This window comes from Leptodactylus fuscus, chromosome 3, assembly GCF_031893055.1.
Source record: "Leptodactylus fuscus isolate aLepFus1 chromosome 3, aLepFus1.hap2, whole genome shotgun sequence".
Taxonomy (NCBI): domain Eukaryota; kingdom Metazoa; phylum Chordata; class Amphibia; order Anura; family Leptodactylidae; genus Leptodactylus; species Leptodactylus fuscus.
In genome coordinates, this window is record NC_134267.1 from 142,978,846 (window position 1) to 143,000,156 (window position 21,311).

General features: G+C 40.9%; 2 protein-coding genes across 2 annotated transcripts in view; one reads left to right on the plus strand and one right to left on the minus strand.

Moving 5' to 3' along the window:
• The first annotated feature begins 20 nt into the window (after positions 1-20).
• On the plus strand, positions 21-12,068 carry ALG3 (ALG3 alpha-1,3- mannosyltransferase). Its single transcript, XM_075268451.1, has 9 exons — positions 21-375; positions 457-556; positions 2,186-2,333; positions 2,468-2,628; positions 5,533-5,653; positions 9,053-9,258; positions 9,340-9,416; positions 11,513-11,657; positions 11,741-12,068. Exons 1-9 carry the CDS (start codon positions 180-182, stop codon positions 11,919-11,921), a joined length of 1,335 nt encoding a protein of 444 aa, XP_075124552.1. The 5' UTR covers positions 21-179; the 3' UTR covers positions 11,922-12,068.
• Positions 12,059-21,311, minus strand: part of VWA5B2 (von Willebrand factor A domain containing 5B2) — a 36,609-nt gene continuing 27,356 nt past the window's right edge. Inside the window, exons 11-22 of the mRNA XM_075268452.1 lie at positions 19,934-20,048; positions 19,652-19,837; positions 19,372-19,573; positions 18,547-18,872; positions 18,242-18,437; positions 16,710-17,051; positions 16,477-16,611; positions 16,279-16,377; positions 15,155-15,235; positions 13,786-13,843; positions 13,586-13,706; positions 12,059-12,854 (exon numbers count right to left, since the gene is read on the minus strand). Of these exons, the coding sequence (XP_075124553.1) occupies positions 12,246-12,854; positions 13,586-13,706; positions 13,786-13,843; positions 15,155-15,235; positions 16,279-16,377; positions 16,477-16,611; positions 16,710-17,051; positions 18,242-18,437; positions 18,547-18,872; positions 19,372-19,573; positions 19,652-19,837; positions 19,934-20,048 (2,470 nt within the window). The 3' untranslated portion in view covers positions 12,059-12,245. The remainder of the gene's footprint in view (positions 12,855-13,585; positions 13,707-13,785; positions 13,844-15,154; positions 15,236-16,278; positions 16,378-16,476; positions 16,612-16,709; positions 17,052-18,241; positions 18,438-18,546; positions 18,873-19,371; positions 19,574-19,651; positions 19,838-19,933; positions 20,049-21,311) is intronic.

Sequence of the window (21,311 nt, forward strand, 5' to 3'; positions counted from 1 at the left end):
AGTGCCGCTCACGGCCCCTTCTCCATCCACGTGTCCTCCATACACGTCACTCTGTCATGTGTATGTAGTGCTGAACCCATCGCCCGTCCCGTCATCCCCTCTGCTCCTTCCGCCCGCACCGGCTCTCACTCCCGCTTCCTGTTTCCGGCTGGCCCGGTGCAGCTGTTACAGATAAGCTGATGGCTCCGGCTGCCGCTGTTGCCCGGAGGAGAGGGGCTCCGGCCGGGGGACGCTCCGCTCTTATGGAGAGTCTGCGCCGGGGCTGGGACAACAAGTACCAGGTTCTGATCGATCCCCGGTACACAGCGCTGCTGGGAGTGTGCCTGTGCCTGGCCGAGCTGGGGGTCACACACTGGGTCATCCAGAAAGTGCCATGTGAGTGCGACACGGCCGATCTGTAGAATGCGACATGTGTGTAACGTGAACAGTCACCAGCTGTCTGTGCTCTCTCCTCAGACACAGAGATAGACTGGAAAGCCTACATGGACGAGGTGGAAGGAGTGCTGAACGGAACCTATGATTACACCAAGCTGCAGGGGGACACCGGACCTCTGGTGTGAGTACATCTAGTCACTGACCACATGGGAATCCTTCACAGGATGTATACAGGGAGAGATGGATTACCCGATAAGAAATGCCTACATACTACAGTACTATATATATGTTGTTTATTAGGCTGGGACAAGTTTGCAGTAGGTTAGTGGCAGCAGCATCACCAGCAGCTAACCTTATGTGATGTGCAGTAGCAGTGTAGCAGATGGGATTTAAACAAATCCCATCCACTCACTGCAGGGAAAAACCTGCAGCAAAAGTGGCTTGTGCTTCAGTTTTAATCGTCAGCATGTCCATTATTACTGAATGTTCTGCTGCGGATTTCAGCCTTTCCAGTGCAAATGTTGAAACCCAGGCTAGCTGCAAAGGAAATGGTGAAACCCCTGGCACAAAGCAACCAAGGCAGGTCCCTGCAGTATATCCAAAAATATAGAAAACGGTCAAAGGAGGATGTGCGAGAGGCTTCTCATTTTAATAAAAATAATTTTTTAATTTTTTATTATTGATCAGTTGTCTGTCAGCATCGATTACTAAGGTGGAGCTTAATGTTAGCCAGTAAAAAGGTTACCACTAGCCCTTCATTATTACCCCTGTGCCCACCACCACTAGGCGTATACAGGGAAGAGACGGGTACTGTCCAGTATACAATCATCTAGAGATGGTTGGGTACTCGGGCAGCTGTTATCAGGCTAGGAAGTAAGGCAGGGATAATGTATTTAATAAAAAAAAATAAAATAATTAGTTTCTTATTGAAATGAAAACTCCCAGCACACATCTCTTGTTGACCAATTTATTTTCTTAAGGAAAATCATTAAAAATCCAAAGTAGTCCAAGCGATCTAAGAAACTGCAAAAATAGCCGAGAAATTCTGCATTAGTTTTGGCATTAGTAATGATTTATGGGACAAGAAAAATAATTCTGATGCAACTGATATTATGTGAAAGCTCCTTATACCTAATGAAGTATCCATTGCAGATTTGAACATAGCCTAGCATGATCAGGACGTGGGAGACAGACAGGGCAGTGGAGTGGGAAGAAATCTACCAGCTTCAGTTTAGACTTCAAAATTTTACAATTTAAATAGTGATGATACAAAATACAGTATTTTAGTATAACATGTGTCTGATAGGATTGTCCAGCTCAAAAATTTACCTTAAAGGGGCTCTATCAGCAAAATCATGTTGATAGAGCCCCACATATGTGTGAATAGCCTTTAAAAAAAAAAACCTAAAAAAGAATGTGATAAACTTACCGAACGTTCACGGTGGGCGGGCATTCAGGGTGCGCCGTCTTCGCACTGTTTGGATCTGGAAATCCAATGTATGGACCAGATTTCTGATCGAGATTTCCTGTGTATGAGGCCTGACAGATGTTCACAGCTGAAGCTTTGAAATTGTAGTGAAGTTTTCATGGGGGTTATGCTGCCCTCACCATCTTGTAGTTTGTATGTTGGGTGAGGGTTTGGTGTTACTACCCAGTAGTTGGTAGAAGTGCCAGTAAAGGGCTAGTGATGATTTTGTACAGCACCATATGCTTCAAAAACATGCTATACTAAAAAGGGAAAAAATAAAACCAAAGATATAAAAGAAAATCTAACTATATTCTATATTCTTTTTTGTAATTTATGACACAGGTATCCTGCTGGATTCGTATACATTTTTAGTGCTTTCTACTACTTAACTGAGCATGGGACCAACATCAGGCTGGCTCAGTATATTTTTGCTGTGCTCTATCTTCTGACATTGTTTCTTGTGTTCCGCATCTACATTGTCACTAAAAAGGTAAGTACCAATAATGGGTACCGTGCATGTACAGCGTGTGTGTATGTACATATATATGTGTGTGTGTGTGTGTGTGTGTATATATATACATTTATAGCTTTGTGAAAGTAACCTTACTGTCTGTTGTATCTTAGGTACCACCCTACGTGTTCTTCTTCATGTGCTGTGCTTCCTATCGGGTGCACTCCATCTTTCTTCTTCGCCTCTTTAATGATCCAGTGGCTATGGTCATCTTATTCTTTGCCATCAACCTGATATTACAGGACCACTGGAGCTGGGGCTGCTTTTTCTACAGGTAATTATAGGAAATAACTTGCCTACCCTAACAGCAATACAATTGAGCCCTTTCCTCTGATAATATATATAACAAGTTTCTTATATTCCTGGAACTGTTCAATTGCAAAAAAATTTTAAACAACCTCAAGTTTATACAGTTTAAATTCTTTACTCCTATACTGAAATTTTTTTATGCCTCAGGCCCTCCTCCATTTTTGGGGCCTGTTTTTCTACCCATTTTCTTAAGTCTTCTTGTAGGTGGGGTCTCCAGAATTAAGGGGTGAAATCCCCCAATCGGAGTTCAGCTTACAGCTAAAACCCGCCCCAGCAGAGTCTGGCAGGAGTCTTCCTCCGTAATAGTACTGCGACCGCACCATACTATTACGGTGCGTGTCGCCTAAGGGTTAAATGTAAGGGTGGGTTCTTTTAACTTTTTATTAATTGCTTATAATTTTATTCTTTATTTTAAACTTTTTGGAAATTTTTAATCATTTATTCACTCATCCAAAACATTTTCAACATGGTTAACACGATCAATGAGAGTAGTTTGATATGATGTAACCTCATTAAAGCCAATGCTGTCTTTGGCACAACAGGTAATTGTTTTATAGGCGGTCAGTTATTTTTCAGGAGTCTGTCCATTATTTTATTTTAATACAGACCTCAAGCTAACTAGTCTGTAGTTTTCAGCTTCTTCTCTGCTACACTTCTAATGGATGGCTACAGCATTGTCCATTCATCACCTATTAGTAGGAGCGACAATCACAGATAAGAGTTTTTTCAGGACTCTGGGGTAGATGCCATTTGAACCCATTGTCTTGTTTAACATGAGCCTCCAAAAACACTGGGGCCAAGCCCGTACCACTAGCAGTAATGCCATACCCGTACTAATTCGGAAAGGCTCCTTCTGAAAATACTAATAAAAAAAGTAACTATTCAGCTGGTCAACTGCAGCCTTACTCTTAGTTTTTGTAATTCTAAACTTCCTCGTTCTGTCCCGAATTATTTGAAAAAGGAATGAAGTGGCTACATTGCTGTGTAGGTAGGGGGGACGATAGCTAATTTCTGTTACCACTACTGTAACATATCCTTGCTGAAGGGGCAGTAGATAGGAGATTAGTCATTCTTCCGACCAGTGTCATTATGCAGGAGCATGGAGGGAGTTTCTTGTTCGTCCCCTCCACATCCAGTGGAGCCACTAATAGGGCATTATAGTGTTGAGACCACCTTTATGGAATTAAACTGTGTGGTACCAGTAGAAGCATCATACTATGTTTGGAGAGAAATAAGAGGACACTATATTGTGTCAGAAAACCAGTGGGGCAATATATAACATGTGGCATTATACTGCATTGTATGTGACTCAAAGGAGGGTATTATTGTCATATTAGGGCCTTCTTCAACTCTGTGGTTGCCTCAGCCATCTTTTTCGGTGTGGACTGCTGGGGAAGCAGTATATCAACCAGGGACAGAAATAGACTTGACAGGCTGATCAGGAGGGCCAGCTCTGTCCTGGGGAGCCCCTTGGACCCAGTACAGGTGGTGGGTGACAGAAGGATACTGTCTGTGGTGACCTCCATGCGGGAGAACAAATCCCACACCATGTATGGGACCCTGATGGGACTTGGTAGCACTGTAAGCGACCGTCTGCTTCACCCCAAGTGTGAGAAGGAGCGCTATCGCAGGTCCTTCCTTCCAACCGCAACCAGGCTGTATAATCTACATCAGACCAAACGAAGAGCTCTCCGCACAGAGAACTAATGATTATGAGGATGACCATGAGGTCTTCCTCTTTCTCTTCTGTTTTTCCTTAGCTGCCATGGACTCCTAGTATATCTTCTCTTCTCAGCTTATCTGTGTCTACGTCTGTAATATATTACTCTGTATTATCCTGTATCTGTATTACTATGCTGCTGTAACACGCTGAAATTTCCCCAATGTGGGACTATTAAAGGATTATCTTAGTTTTCAAAGAGACTGGGTAGGGTGAAAGGAGGCATGGGGTGAGTGTTAGAAACGTCTCTTAGATATGTAAACATTGGGCACATTAAGCTACTGTTCACCTTGGATCTCCACCTGATGACAGTCACAGGTCAGTGGACCTTTACTTCATAGAGGGTTTTCCCTCCATATATTTTTGTGGTGTCCATTGCCTTCAGTTCCTTTTGTGTCTGAAGTCCTCTTCTTGTTTTACACGTCATATATGTGCAATATGTTTGGATAGTTGTTGACCGCACCTTGAATGCCTTTACTCTATTTTCCGCATACCCCTATCTTCAGTGTTCTTGCTTAAGCTGCATTTTTACACATTGTGGTTTCACCTGCAAATTCTTCAGCTAAACTGCAGTTAGAAACAGTTTCTCATTTAAAAAATATTTTTTGTTCTCCATGTCACTATATTATATAAAAAAGTAAATTTTTCTAACTAAAAGAAGACCTAAAATAGAGCTGAGCAATTATGACCCAAATTATCTTCTCAATTACGATTAATTTACAATTATTTTAGGGCACTCCCTTTTTTATATACCACTGAGTTTTGGTTATTTACATATCTTCGATCCTGACCAAATACCGTAGAGTTAGTGACATATCCTTTAGCCAATGGCAGTGTGAGATACAACATAGATGTAAAGTAATTGAAATAATTGATGTCAGCAAGTTGACAACGATTTATTGAGCCAACGTTCGATTTTGGTTACTTTTCTGTGACTGGTGGTATTTTATTAGAGCAGTAGCGTGTCAGTCTGGAAGTACCTTGAAAAGCTATGCAGTGAAATTCCTAGAAACAGATCAGGGTTTGCAGTTGGTTCTTTCTTGTCATTATTACTTACAAACCAGTCATTTACTTATACATCTTAGTATGTAACTAGTGTGTAAATGCATACAGGTTTCAACTTACTAAATATATCTTACTGTCCCACAGTCTGGCTGTATCTGTCAAAATGAACATTCTGCTACTTGCTCCTGGTCTTCTGTATCTGCTTCTTTGCCAATTTGGACTCCTGCGCACTATACCAAAGCTCTGTATCTGTGCCCTGCTTCAGGTGAGTGCCCTCTGACATGGTACAAGTTATCAGTAATACATTTTGTTTATATAGCACCAACATATTCCGTGGCACTTTACAATTTGTAGGGTTCAGGTACAGACAAAGATAAATTACAAAGAAATAGTCAATTCACACAATGGGACTGAGGGCCCTGCTCGCAAGAGCTTACAATCTATGAGGTAGAGGGGTGACAAGAGGTAGCATGGACGACATTGGAGGTAGCATTACTTATACAGCGGAGAAGCCATCTATGTGATAGATTTCTTTCATCATACAGAACTAAAGCTGTCACCAGTCAGTGTCCTTTAATGTGCAGATGGTGCCTGGACATATAAAGCTACAGTCCGACACTGCATCATTTCCTGTAAGGTAATGTGGGAGCCTGAACGGAGAAGGGTTCGTTTTAGGGGTTCTAACTGTGGGTTTACATTAGGAATTGAGAGAGGTCTGTCTGAAGAGATGTCTTAAGGATGCGCTTGAAGCTGTCCGGGTTAGAGCATTCCATAGAAGTGGTACAACTCGTGAGAAGTCATAGATACGAGATTTGGAGGTTCTGATAATGGAGGATGTAACTCTTAGGTCATTGAGTGAATGGAGAGCATGGATTGGGTGATGGACAGAAATGAGGGAGAAAATGTAGGGAGGTGCAGCATGGTGGAGAGCCTTGTGGATGAGAGTAATAATTTTATATTGTATTCTGTAATGAATAGGCAGCCAATGTAGTGACGGGCACAGACCGGAGGCATTGTTTTAGTATTTAATTAGATAAATCTGGCTGCTACATTCAGAATAGATTGTAGAGGGGAGAGTTTAGTGAGAAGACCGATTAGTAAGGAGTTACAGTAGTCAAGGTGAGAATGAATCAGAGAGACAATAAGTTTCCATGGTCTGGAAAGGGCAGATTCGGGAGATGTTTTTGAGGTGGAGATAACATGAGCATGCAAATGATTGGATATCATATGTTAGATGGAGGAAACATAGTAGTAGTTGTTCAGTCTTTAAGAGATTTTTTTCAGAAAATGCCAAGACATGATATTTGAGACTGCAAAGAGACAGTCAAGTTCTTTTATTTTGCATATGCAGATTATACAGTAACCAGTAAAGAGGACCTGTCACTACGTACAAAATACTAAGTGCCATGTATCATGTGATCCTTGCTGTGCCCTTGATCAACAGCATTTTTAGTATTAAAAGCCATGCACTCATTCAAAAGATATGGCCCCTGGAAGGTTATATGTAAATTAGCCCTTAAAGGGGCTCTATCATTGGGAAACGTCATTTTTAACTAAGCACATCCTTGCATAGGCTTTAGAAATGCTATTCCACACCTACCTTTAGTATGTAAATTGCCTCAGTGGTTTCTGAATAAGTTAATTTTTATTCATATGCTAATGAGCTTCCAGCCAGCACAGGAAGTTCCCAGCAGCACTCGTCTCTGCTATTATCTCCTATGTGTATGCAAACAGGAAGCAGGAAATCATCAGCAGCCTGTGCTGTATACACATATAGGAAACAATAGCAAAGAGGGTGCACGATGCATCATGCACCCAGTCTAATTAGCATGTGAATAAAAACAGACTTATTCAAAAACCGCTGAGGCAATTTACATACTAAATGTAGGTGTTGGATAGACTTTCTAAAGGCTATGCAAGGATGTGATTAGTTAAAAAGTACTTCACAATGATAGAGCCCCTTTAATCACCAAATGGGCGGAAAACTTGTTTTTCTCATAGAAAATAAAGGGTTCCAGCCCACTTGGCGAATAAAATCTAATTTAAAGGGGTACTCCCACGTCGCATACTTACTAGTCTTCGTTTCTGTGACTTCTTCTGTCTTCCGGCTTTGTCTCGTCATTGGTGGGCGGGGTCACATATGCAAAGCCAAGCAGCGAGATGCCACCGGCCCTGCGTGCGCGCTCATAGACCGTCTAGCCTTCACAATGCAAATACAGACCCAACAGGGTGTCGGGTCTGCATTCGCATTGTGAAGGCTAGACTGGTGTATGAGCGTGCACGCAGGGCCAGCGGCTTTGCATATGTGACCCCGCAGCAGAATAACAGCATCGCTTCTGCTTGCTTCATGCAGGGCAGAAGCATAGCGATGTTGCTGGCTTCAGCTGTGCCAGCGTAGTCCCCAGCATCCGCCTCTCTATTACAGTGGATGCTGGGGACAGTTAGACACTGGCACAGGTGAAGCCAGCAGCATCACTATGCTTCTGCCCTGCATGAAGCCAGCAGTGGCAGAAGCGATGCTGCTATTCTGCTCCTCCGCCCCCCGCCCGGAATAACAGCATCGCTTCTGCCGCTGCTGGCTTCATGCAGGGCAGAAGCATAGAGATGTTGCTGGCTTCACCTGTGCCGGCGTCTAACAGTGTATTGGCGTCCCCTTCCCCCAAAGGGTAAACTACCCCCCCCCCCCCCCCCCCTCCAGGCTCGCTCCCGTGCACTTAGCCCCTCCTCCCTCCCCCCTGAGAGCAGAAAGACACATCACTTGACTCAGGAGCAGCTAGGTCAGGGCTGTGACCACATAAAAATGAATAAAGTGAGATAGTGGCCAAACAAAGCAGTTTTGCTGTAGCAGTGTATTTAGGAAAAGTCTTACATCCACATTAACAAGCATTATAGTTAGGATCCTTGTGATGGGACAACCCCTTTAAATGTAATCTTCCAGGGACTGTATCTTTTGAATAGGTAGACATATTTCAAACATAAAAAACACCAAATTGATCAGGTACACAGTGAATATCAAAGGTATGTCATTTAGTGTTTTGTGGTGTCTGGTGACAATTCCTTTTTAACCCACCCTACAGTTCTCAACAAGCCCAGGGCTTGAGTAAGCCCAGGAGCAAAGTGCATTACAGTTCACCCCTAGGGAATCTTGGCTTTAAAATAAGACCAAGATCATGTTACCTGCTACATTTAGAGATATTACTGTTAAAGTGGAGGATTATAAAAAGACTTTTCTCAAACTGCAGCAGTGCTCTGGAATATCCCAAACAATGTAATCAAAACCCAACTTCAAACATTGCCCTAAAAACACTTTAGGGTGCTGTGGCTATGTTGCATTCTATCGGATAGACCCCTTTGGTTCCTTTTTTTTTTTGTTTTTTAACATTTGTATCTTGATTTTTGTAATATATTTGGGTGTGGACTTGTTTCATGTGTCTTCTCTGCAGTCTTTAGATAGTTGTCATATTTTGTCCTCCTTGGCATATTCTTTGGTAAGATATGTGTACACACAAACATTTTTTCTTTTTTGAAGGTTTAAGTATTCTGCGGGAAGTAGGACAGTTTATTTGAACAGTGATGAAAGAATTATCACAAATGGACTTGGGCATTTATGGTGCTGATAGGTTATGTTCACATTTTACTTTTGTTTTTTCCACATTCACAACAGATTATTTTGGCCCTACCATTTCTTCTGGAAAATCCTGCTGGATATCTTGTGCGTTCCTTTGACTTTGGGAGACAGTTTCTATTTCAGTGGACAGTAAACTGGCGCTTTCTCCCGGAGTATGTGTTTCAACATCGGGCTTTCCACTTGGCGTTACTCTCAGCTCACCTCATTGGCTTACTGCTATTTTTTTTCTATCGATGGCACAGGTACATAGGATAAGAAGCATGTTAGTCGTAACATTTTAAGAAATATTGGAGTTGATTTCAATTTATTTCTATATTATACAGGTCTGGGCAGAGCATTCTTACACTCTTGAAGGATCCAGCACAGAGGAAACCTCAGTCACGCAGACTATCAGCAAACAGTATCCTTACAAAAAATAAAACAAATGTTTCCAAAAGTCTAGATGATTTCAGGCTTAAGTAATGGAATTCTTCACTTTCATACAAAACACAACCTTTTAGCCAAACAGTGAAAACTAGTATGTCCAAAATGTCTATTCTAAAACAACAGAGACCATGGATGAAACACTAGTAGCTTATCATAAGTAGTTTTTGCACTGTGGGTTTCATAGACTAGCAACTGCTATTGGCAGAATACAACTAACCCCCAATTACAGACCATGCACATTAGTAATGGGTATTCTGTAAACTGTGGCGCTCATATTGCCACCCTACTTTTGTACAGCCTTGGGTCAGTCGTGTTCAGCATTCTGAGTTACATATGTTATCTTTGGGCAGACAAGACGTCAGATGTCCTATTCAAGGGTAGAAGAGTCTTTGTATAACAGTGGGTCCAAACTGAGGCCGTACAAGCATTAGGTAAGCAAAATAGAAATACAATAGGATGCCCATTAAGTAACCAGCAGAAAGATGGAGGGAAAAAAGTCATTAATTCTTTAAACAATGTGCTAGATTAGTTTACATCTGATGTTAAGTCACATGCTATATGGCATCTAAGAATTATCTTTATGTGAACTGCAGAATGGTAACACTACCCAGAAGCCAAATCTGGGTTCCTTGCAATGCAAACTGTGTCTTCACTGTAAAGGGGTATTCCCATGAACATAACCATTTTTAAATTTGTAGATAATTAAAATAAGTATTTTTGCAAATAAGTAATTAAACATTATGCAAACTTTTAAAGATTTTCTCTAAATATCTTGTGGTCACACTCTTGTTGTCTTGATCGGTTGCCAGTGGATACGACCACGAATGCAGGAACTTTCTAAGGTCAGAAAATCTGTTATGATTTCCTTATTGTGGCCGGGATATCTTCTCATACATGTAGTGCTCCTGCCTGATAACCCAGGTACAATAAGAAAATCATGGCGGGGTTCCTGACAAGTCCCAGACCATAGAAAGTTTTCGCATTAGTAGCTGTATCCATTGGCAACCATCAAGACAACAGATGTCACCACTAAGAAAGTTAGAGAAAATCTTTAAAAACTCTGCAGGATTTTTAACTACTTATATTTGCAAAAATGTTTAACCTTAAATTATTTACAAATATAGATATGATTATGTCCATGGGAATACCCCTTTAAAGTATACACTTTAGAGAAACTCCATATATAACTACTTCCATATATAACTACCTGTAGGCTACCATTCAACCGGTAGAGGTCAAAACTATGTCATGTCGGCATGACCTACAATATCAAGGATGTAATACCATACAGTATAATTATATATAATCACCCTCACCAGATGCAATTGTACAAATTCAGTTCTGTCAGAGGTGTAGGTCAAAAGTGTGTGCCTCTGTCTTATGTACAGTACAGACCAAAAGTTTGGACACATCTTCTCATTCAAAGAGTTTTCTGTAATTTCATGACTATGAAAATTGTAGATTCACACTGAATGCATCAAAACTATGAATTAACACATGTGAAATTATATACTTAACAAAAAAGTGTACTGTATGTGTATGGAAGAGGAGACTAATCACCATAATGGGTATTGGGAATAACATGGCATTATTATTACCAAAATGTAGTTTTCTGATAAACGGTGCTGCCTGGAGCACCAGTCTATTAAATGGGGTTGGTAGGCAGGCGTTTGTTTCTTAAATAGTTTAGCTTTGTGGTACTCGGAGACAAAATAACCCAAGGCAGCTTTTCAGTACTTAACGTTGCTTTCCTCACGTTGTGGTCTTCAAATGTTTGTAGATATACATTTCCTTTAAGAAAGTCTTAAAGGTTATTTACATAACCATTTCTTTACAATACTGTCTTTCATAATATGTTTATTATAATATCTTAGTTACAGAAACATTTAAAATGCATTTTTTTGTCTGAAAATTCTGTGCAGTGTTGGATTATTTTTATAGCACTTCATTGGTTTGTAGAAAAAGGAGGAAGAATCATAGTTTAGTTAAACTTCAGATTAGGAAGTTGTTTCAGGTCCCCTGAAATCTAAAATTGACAGCTAAAATCTGCACAAACCTTAACTCTATCAGAGATTATTTTTGTCTTGTTCTCTAGTAACTTCCTGGGTGTTACATTCAGCCGCTCTCTACATTATCAGTTCTATGTCTGGTACTTTCACACGCTGCCATATCTGTTGTGGTGCACAGATACCAGTGTCTTGCCAGGCCTTGCTAAGTAGGTATTCATTATATGTTCAGTTTTGGGTGGTGGTTTCGGCATTTGATATTGGATATTAAAAATCCTATTTTTACTTTCAGAATTCTTATCTTGGGCCTTATTGAGCTGTCATGGAATACCTTTCCGTCCACTGCTGTAAGCTCAGGTGCCCTCCATTTGTGTCACGCGGCCATTCTACTTCACCTTTGGTTTGGTGTTCCACCAGATGAGAAGTCCCCCAAAGACCATGTAGCAGCCTCCAGGACTATTAAAAAGGACTAATCCTTTTATGTTCATCAGTAAGAGACATACTATCTTTATAGTCACAGCTGGAGAGTCTTGAAGAATACTGTGACTAAGGAGTGCTAGGTTTTTCTTTAAAATTGCTAAGGGAATGAGAGACATGTTGTCTTTATACACTATTTTTTTTAACTAATAAATTTGGAAAACCTGGTTCATTTTTAGCTTAAAACGTGCCTTGCTATAAGTAAACTAAAATTCAGGTTACTGCATAATAGTATGATTCATCCTTTATGTCCTCTTTTTGGCAGTATAAGGCAGTAGACAGCTTTGGTCATTGCCTTTATTTTTTAAGATCCCTTCACATCAGACATCACCCGGCTTGTAGCACAGTATATTTAAGTTGAGATTTTCATCCCAATGACGGAGAAGTAAGAAAAGCTGTCGAGCAGCCCCTTTTAGGGCAAGCAACTGTAAACCATCAGGAAGAGTTTGTACCCGTAGCCAGCCCTCTGCCTTTGCTGCTAGTAGTTCCCATTCTGTAAAGAAACCAGCACAACGATGCTCAAGCCATGCTAGTGCTACTGCTGTGGCCCAAGCACAGCCTTCTAGATCTGTATCTAATTCATTGCCAGCCTCAGAAGGACATGGAGAAGTGTCGCATGGATCTGTCTCCGATCCTCTTCCACTATCTGCTTGATGACAAAGCGCTTCAGGACAAGATGTGGCATAGACAGGCATTGGAGAACTATCCTTTGTCACTGGAACCTGTGGCTGGGATCCTCCTTTGCAAGTTTGTGCTCCTCGTTTGAGGAAGTCTCCGTGGTCTAATGGACATGGCTCAGACACCGGACTGATGCTTCCATGATGACAAGTGAATGGAGAAGCACGGAGTAAACGCTGTAGTGAGATCTGCACAACACTGGAGAAGCAGCTGTTTAGGCTGAAAAAACCCTCTGAGGATTGCAAGCTAATCTAAAGAAGAAGAAAAAAAAATTGGGGAAATGTAGAACAAAGGAGGGCTTGTTCACATGCAAGATTAATTTTTATCTTCACAATGGTTGGCACAAGTTGTATCCTGCTTAGAAGCAGATGCAGAGATACAGAACCATTATGCAAAAGAATCATCCTGCTACTTGTGCAGAGATATCAATTCTTTCATATGTCGACAACATATAGTAAAATGTGTAATACTGGGGCTTTGGTTGTATACCATACAGGTGATTTACAAAGTATTTCCAACTCTGCTTTAAGAAGAAAAGTAGTATACAAAGCATGCCATTAATGTGTGGCACACACTGTACCACTTACATACTACTCCTGTTTTACTATATAAAATTCTGTTGGCTCAGCTGCATTACCCTTCCTCTTAGTAACAGAATACAGGCTGGCACTTTTTGGATATGTAACAAGTGACCACTAAACTGTTATCAAGCAAATGTAGGTAGAGATATAATTAAAAGGACAATTGGTATTGTAATCTCTAGTTTTACTGTAATGGACATTTGTAAATCAAAGGCCATCTCAGATAACAGCCAACAGCTATTCCTCCTGAAGCCCCTATGTGCAAGTATGCACATCCATATATATGGAAAGGGGAATAAACTAGTGCAAGAGTCATCTGGCGGTGGATTATCTCCCGCAAGAGTAAAGGATTGAAATACAAAGAATCCATCTTGTCTGGTATTTTCAGTGGATGTGCTTACCATTGGTAGGTAGTCCTGTACCACAAGCTCAGATTTGGGCTCTTTATCTCCAGTTAAACATGGTTTCAATGGTGATAATTTTCCAGACAAATTGCGTATTTTCCTTTTACCAACACTAACCCTACAGACAGATAAAATAAGTCACAAAGAGCAACAACTGATCCATATGAATATATAGTGCTATCTACTGTATAACTTACCTTGAGCTTAGGGAGATATCTGAGGATTTCTGCGAAGTAAATGGACTAATAATTTGTCCTAGAATAGAGAGCTTCAATTAGAAGATTTAACTTATTGTACATTAAGACACAGAATTTATTTATAAAGAGAGTTAATAGGATTGTTCAGGATTTTTTATTTTATTTTATGGTCTACCAATAGAAAAATTACATAAACAGTTGTCAGTTTGGTGTGAGGCAGACAACTAGAACATTTTAGAGAGCTGACATCAATGAGTTAATGCAATAAATGTGGCATGAGCTTTTATAGATTCTGATAGGAGAATGAAAAGGGATGAGTATAATCTGTCAACAATGTAATATTACACAAGGAGACCCGTATACACTCACTTTTCTAGCATTTACGCAAGGATGAATTCACACTACATTTGCAGCCGAAATCTTTGTCAACCATACCCATAGGGCCCATTGCACATGACCTTGTGAGCCCCGGGTGTGATTGTATAGGATCTGTCCTGAGTTTTGCAGCCTGGATGGTCCGCACACTAATTCTTGTAATACAGAGTTGTGTGCAGGGGCCGAATAATGAATGGGTCAGTGTGCTATCCAGGAAAAATCCAGATAGCACACCGGCAGCCCTCAGTCCTGTGCAAGGGGCCTAAGGCAGAGTTCTCATCTGAGTCTACATCACAGAGTGCCAAAAATTTGTGGGGAAACTGGACACTCGACGGACCCCGATTATAGCACTAGTGTGAACATGGTGTATGCCTGATTAAGGCAAGGAAATTACTCTTGGACTGCAATGCCTATGGTCCGTCACCATACAAAATACACATATCAAAGTTGTCTGTTTCTAGCTCAATGCTCTGTTTATGTTCAAACAGCTACTTTGCACAGCTGATTGGTGGGTTGTCCGGTGAATGACCCCCTCCCCCATGATCTGATATCCTCTACCTATTCTAAAGCTAGCTCATCAATATCTTTAGGTGAAAACCTTTAAATGCTAACAATTTTAGCTGTAACATGTACTAAAACACCTCCTTCAATATGACGTTTATATTGCCATGAAGAGACCATAGTGTACTCTTCTTTGGGATTTATTTTATATATTTCATTAAAAGTTTTATTGAAGAACAAAATGTTGAAGAAGCAGAACAAGTGATAAGGGAGTATCTATGCCCCTGATGGAATGGGAGAAACTTTAAAAAGGTGAGGTAATTTAAAAAAAAATAAATAAAAGTTAAAATAATTTTTAATCGTTCACATTATTTCCAGCCCATGTCATTGTTTTTATATGAACAGGATAAGCCTTATTTTTATTCCTACACCCTCTCTTCAGTTAAGGCTAATTATATGGCATTAATAATGTTGCCGTTTACTGTAGACCTACCTTCCTGGCGTCCAGTTTTCTCCAAGCCATTTTCAGAGGATAGTCTTGGTGGAGAGGATGGTGGAATTGGAGATCTGGTTGCTACAAGAAAAGATACATAGGATTTAACAGATACAATTTAGTACTAATTTTTATTTTTTTTTGCTGCACATTAGCTTCATGGAGATATTTATCTAATGTTTCAAGTACATAGTTAGTAACTTGTGGACTATATGCAATGTTACATTTTGAAGAACCGTAATTAGAAATGGCTGGTGGTTACAGTATATCTTTATGATATGCTTTCACCTGGTCACTATTTTATATAACTGCTAGCAGAATAACCCAGTTTCATACGGGTTCTTTTAATTTTTTTGTTTGTATAGTGGTCCCATAAGATTAGGTTGGTTGCTGTGGAAACCAGGTGTAAAGCTGTGTGCATGCGAAGACTGAAGAACCTGCGAGTTTCCATTGGTCCATAAACATTATGTGTATCTCAATTTGGATATCAGTGAAAAACCTGCGATCAGTTGTTATGGAAACCTGGAGTAAAACTATGTGTATGTGACCTTGTGTGATCGTGTCATCCACAGTGCCCTGCCCCTTTAAAGCTGACCTACAGCAGTGAAGAAAAATGGCTGGGTTGTTATGGAAACTTTGAGTAAAGCTGTGTGCATGTGGAGACTAAGCGCCTGCGAAATTCTATTGACTGATAAGTGACATGTGACCCTGCATATGAAAGTTGGAATATAAGTGAAAGACTTGCAGGCTTGTATTGGCTAATGTAAATCATTTTTTGGGAATACCACATCTCAGGAACGGTATGTCCTAGAGAGCTGAGACCCACTCTAAAACCTTCCTGGAAACGTGATGTACCTGTGTGCCAAATTTGTTGAGGATCGGTTCAATTGTTTGGTTGCGCATAAAGAACAGACAGACAGAAACTCATTTTTATACATACAAGAGATTTGTAAACCCAAACCAGTATAACTTCTTATAGTTTCTCCTCCTGGACTTGGCCTACAAATATTACTGCAAAATACTGACCAAATACCGATTTTGTGCAGTGATTTTATTACATATATCAAACGAGAATGATGCAGTGAATGGGCATTTATGGGATACAGAGGGTGGTTTTTAATTACCAGCATTTTCAAATGTGTCGTCCATGATTTCCGAGTGTCTGTTATCTGCCACACTCCAACTCCCAGAGTTTGAGCTACCACTCCGTCTACTGCGCCCTCCTAAAAGATGATGGACAAGGAGGTTTATAGATAAGTTTTTGTAGTCAATAATCGCAACATAACTTTTAGAAATCATTACATATTATTCCCATTCCTTACCTCTACGCACAATCATGTGACCTGGAAGTGCATCCTGGGTGTCTGAGTCCACAGGCATATGGCAAGTAAATACTGAGACCTGTGAGCAAGACTTGCTGGTCTGTATGGCTTTCAGTCGGAATCGCCGAGAAGAACCTACAATGGAAGTTTGTACGTATAATGATAACCATGGAAAAGGGAAACCATTAAATACAGTACATATGCTTGCCTACAATTTTAAAAGGCAGTAGTACCGTGTTCAATGTCACACTCCCTCCAGGCCATATCCTCATTGTCTCGAATCACAGAACGTGCAGCCAACTGGTGGAGATCATAACACTTTTCATACTCAGCATCTGTTCCAAAATCCTCTTGAGCACCTCTCAGAAGTGGCTCCAGGCTAATTGTTGTTTCCCAGGAGTGGCTGCTGCTTCCAATGTGGCCATGAATTACAGCTCGACACTGCCAACCAGATTCACTACTGATCCCAGACCCAGTATGTGCTGCATCTACAGCTGGAGATGTAGAGAAAAGATACTGTGCATCCACCAGCATGTCCCAGTCCAGCTGTGCAGGAGAAGGAAGCTGACCTATCACTGAACAACAAGGAATAAGCAATGAAAATGCAGTAACACAGACAAGAACAGTAATCGCACTTAAAAAAAAAAAAAAAGGCTATGTAGGCTGTAAAGAGAAGCTGTCACAACAGAAGGGATGTCTGTCCATGACTCAGAATAAGAAACTAACTCATCTCCATGTGCCTTTTTGTGGCCAGATCCTTTCCAGATAGAAGACCAGTTTCTTCATTAGCATAATTAGTACAGAACAGAGGCAAACTTTGCTGAACTGACATATGAAGCCTACATATTGAATACAATGGTTTCTTAAACATCCAGATAGTTATGCTTGCTATTGCTTACATTCCTGTTGGAAAATGAGAACTTGATTGTGATCAACTAGGTCTGGGAACAGGGAAAGATATTAGTGGAACACACAAATTGACGATCTTCAGGGACACAATTACAGTATACTGTAAGGGCTAGTTCACACGGAGTTCTTTGGGAATCCGCCTCAAAATCCGCTGCCAAAAAGGGCTCCCTTTGACTTCAATGGGAGCCACTCGCTTTTATTTTTCCGCTAACTAGTAGCGGGGGGGAAAAAAGCGACATGCCCCTTCTTCCCGCGGCTGACTCCGTAAACTACAATATTTTAAAATAGGGGTGTGGTTATAGGGGGTGTAACTGTAGCAATCACTGCAGGGCTCTGGAGCCACAGGGGGCCCAAATGCCTCTCTAACAGATATGAAGATACCAGTATTGCAGATAGCACATGGTAAGAGGAGGCCCCATTACTTATTTTGCATTGAGGCACAGGATCTTTTTAAAATATATTTGCACATAATATATATATTTACACTGGCACTTATTTGGCAAATAAACTAAGGTGCTGCAAAAGGGAGATGGACTGCTTTCTTCGATATCCCAACATAAATATTACAATATTATATATAGATTTACATCTAATTGAACACTGCTAAAATTCACCCAAGGACAACAACTGCATGGAGTTTGTAAGGTTCCTCCCATATTCCCAAGAAATACTGATAGGAAATGTAAATTGTGAGTCCTATCTGGGACAGTGAGTGACGACAATATCTGTGAAGCACTGCCTGTGTTGCCTGCACAATTAAATAAAAATAATACTATATTTCACATATCACTCTTAAAGGATTGTTAGATGAGCTATTTAGTTATCTGTGAATGTCTTTATCAAGAATTTTACTTACAGGAGTCACCTAGTTCTTCTGAGTGCTTTGCATTAACATCTTCTGGATCCTGGCTATTGGATACTTTGTCCAAAACTGTGCGTAATCGAAGCATATCCAGTTCTCCATGAGGGGATGAGAAACTCCGGCCAGACATGGTAGCTTGAATCAGAGCTTTTCTTCTGACCAGCTCCTCTGCGCTCTGTGTTACTGTAGGCTGTGGACAAGGGACACAGCCAATGTGATACTTCATTTCTCAAAAATAAGCTACGGAAAAAATATCAACTGAAAATAACATGTCCAAAATGCAGTAAGTGCCACCTTACCTTAGATGATGGGGTGGTATTTTGGTTGAGTGCACACATTCCTTCACTCTGAGACACACTCATCTTTCCCTGTTGGGAGGCTTTCCTAGAGTTTGTAGAGCTTAGAGTTATACAGTCTCCTGAAACAGTTTCTCTGGAACCTACGGACTCACTGCTAGTAGACCCATGGCTAGTTGCACGAGTGGGGTCACTGCACATGGAAGGTTGTGTTGGTGCTTGAGTTGGCTCAGTGCTAACAGAACAATGAGTGAGCACATACTGTTCCTGTACATACGAGGAACGCACGATACGCTTCCTTATGTCACTTACTTGACCGCCATCTCCGCCTATAGAAAACAGCATTAGACATAGACACTAGGTTCATACTATATATAAGTGGGGATCTACTTGTAACCACTTTAAGTCAGAACCTTTATGAAAAAGGAGTGCTGGAATCTGATTGGTTCTTACTTTATAAGCTAGTTTGTATAAGTTTTAACATATCCAAGTAATAATTCGATAAAATGGCATCTTTTCTATGGAGTATATCCTACTCATATATAACATGAGTAACTCCCCCGTCACACAGAGAATCATAGAGATGACTGCAAAATGTATGCAAGTTCTCAAAATGTAATAAAAAGTGTTAGAACATGCCAAATGAAATGATATCACTGCTGGCAAGAATAAACTATGTAAAGTACATGTTATAGGTTTCCCTTACTGAAAGGGAACCCAACACAACTGGAAGGATTACTTCTATGCAAAGGTTTTTTGTTTTTTTTCCAATGCACATCATCGCTATAAATCTAAAAGTCTGCCCTATAGATGGAAGTGAGTGCATACCAGTGCTTTCAGTTTTTTCTGGATCTTCACTCCATGCAGAAAACTCCATTGAGATTTCTTGTGAAATCTCCTGTAAAGCTCGTTCAACATCTTCCATTCCAGCAGATGGATTTGGGAAACTGGTGTCTGTAGTGCCTGGGGTTTGAGATTCTTCATGAGACTGGAAAACAGAACTAAGGGATCCTCCTCTAGCCACACGTGTCTGAAAAAAGTAACCACCCCAGTAAATAAAACCAAAACTAAAGACAAGAGCAGGGATTTATTCTACTCTTATACTTACTGGTCCCTTCTTGCCTCTAAAGCTTGCAGTATTATATAATGTGCAGTAGCTAATAAGCGAGTCCCCAGAATATAGTGGAGCAATATCATTGGGCGTGAGCAGGGCCTCCATGGTTTCTGGCATATACCAATCGATAGTAATGTCACTCAAAACTGGCTCCAGTGCCTTCTTTAAGGATTTAATCAGCTATAAGCAACAAGGAACGGTGTGGTTAGATGAGTGAATTTAAGGAATGTTTTTGTGTATACGATTTAAAAAGGACAGATGGCACTTCGTACTCACCTTAGGCTGTAGCCTTTCTTCTTCAGAAAGCAGCTCTAAAGTTCCCCTGGTTAACTTAGCTGCTCTCTCAAGTATTACATGATTTGTTTTAGAGCCAATTCCAACACCAAACACTCTGTAAGGAAAAGAAAATTACTAAATGTTTAGCAGTATCTAAAATCAATGGCAGACATATATAAAGATATACACTCACCGGCCACTTTATTAGGTACACCTGTCCAACTGCTCGTTAACACTTAATTTCTAATCAGCCAATCACATGGCGGCAACTCAGTGCATTTAGGCATGTAGACATGGTCAAGACAATCTCCTGCAGTTCAAACCGAGCATCAGTATGGGGAAGAAAGGTGATTTGAGTGCCTTTGAACATGGCATGGTTGTTGGTGCCAGAAGGGCTGGTCTGAGTATTTGAGAAACTGCTGATCTACTGGGATTTTCACGCACAACCATCTCTAGGGTTTACAGAGAATGGTCCGAAAAAGATAAAACATCCAGTGAGCGGCAGATCTGTGGGCGGAAATGCGTTGTTGATGCCTGAGGTCAGAGGAGAATGGCCAGACTGGTTCGAGCTGATAGAAAGGCAACAGTGACTCAAATAGCCACCCGTTACAACCAAGGTAGCCAGAAGAGCATCTCTGAACGCACAGTACATCGAACTTTGAGGCAGATGGGCTACAGCAGCAGAAGACCACACCGGGTGCCACTCCTTTCAGCTAAGAACAGGAAACTGAGGCTACAATTTGCACAAGCTCATCGAAATTGGACAATTGAAGATTGGAAAAACGTTGCCTGGTCTGATGAGTCTCGATTTCTGCTGCGACATTCGGATGGTAGGGTCAGAATTTGGCGTCAACAACATGAAAGCATGGATCCATCCTGCCTTGTATCAACGGTTCAGGCTGGTGGTGTCATGGTGTGGGGAATATTTTCTTGGCACTCTTTGGGCCCCTTGGTACCAATTGAGCATCGTTGCAACGCCAAAGCCTACCTGAGTATTGTTACTGACCATGTCCATCCCTTTATGACCACAATGTACCCAACATCTGATGGCTACTTTCAGCAGGATAATGCGCCATGTCATAAAGCTGGAATCATCTCAGACTGGTTTCTTGAACATGACAATGAGTTCGCTGTACTCCAATGGCCTCCACAGTCACCAGATCTCAATCCAATAGAGCATCTTTGGGATGTGGTGGAACGGGAGATTCGCATCATGGATGTGCAGCCGACAAATCTGCGGCAACTGTGTGATGCCATCATGTCAATATGGACCAAAATCTCTGAGGAATGCTTCCAGCACCTTGTTGAATCTATGCCACGAAGAATTGAGGCAGTTCTGAAGGCAAAAGGGGGTCCAACCCGTTACTAGCATGGTGTA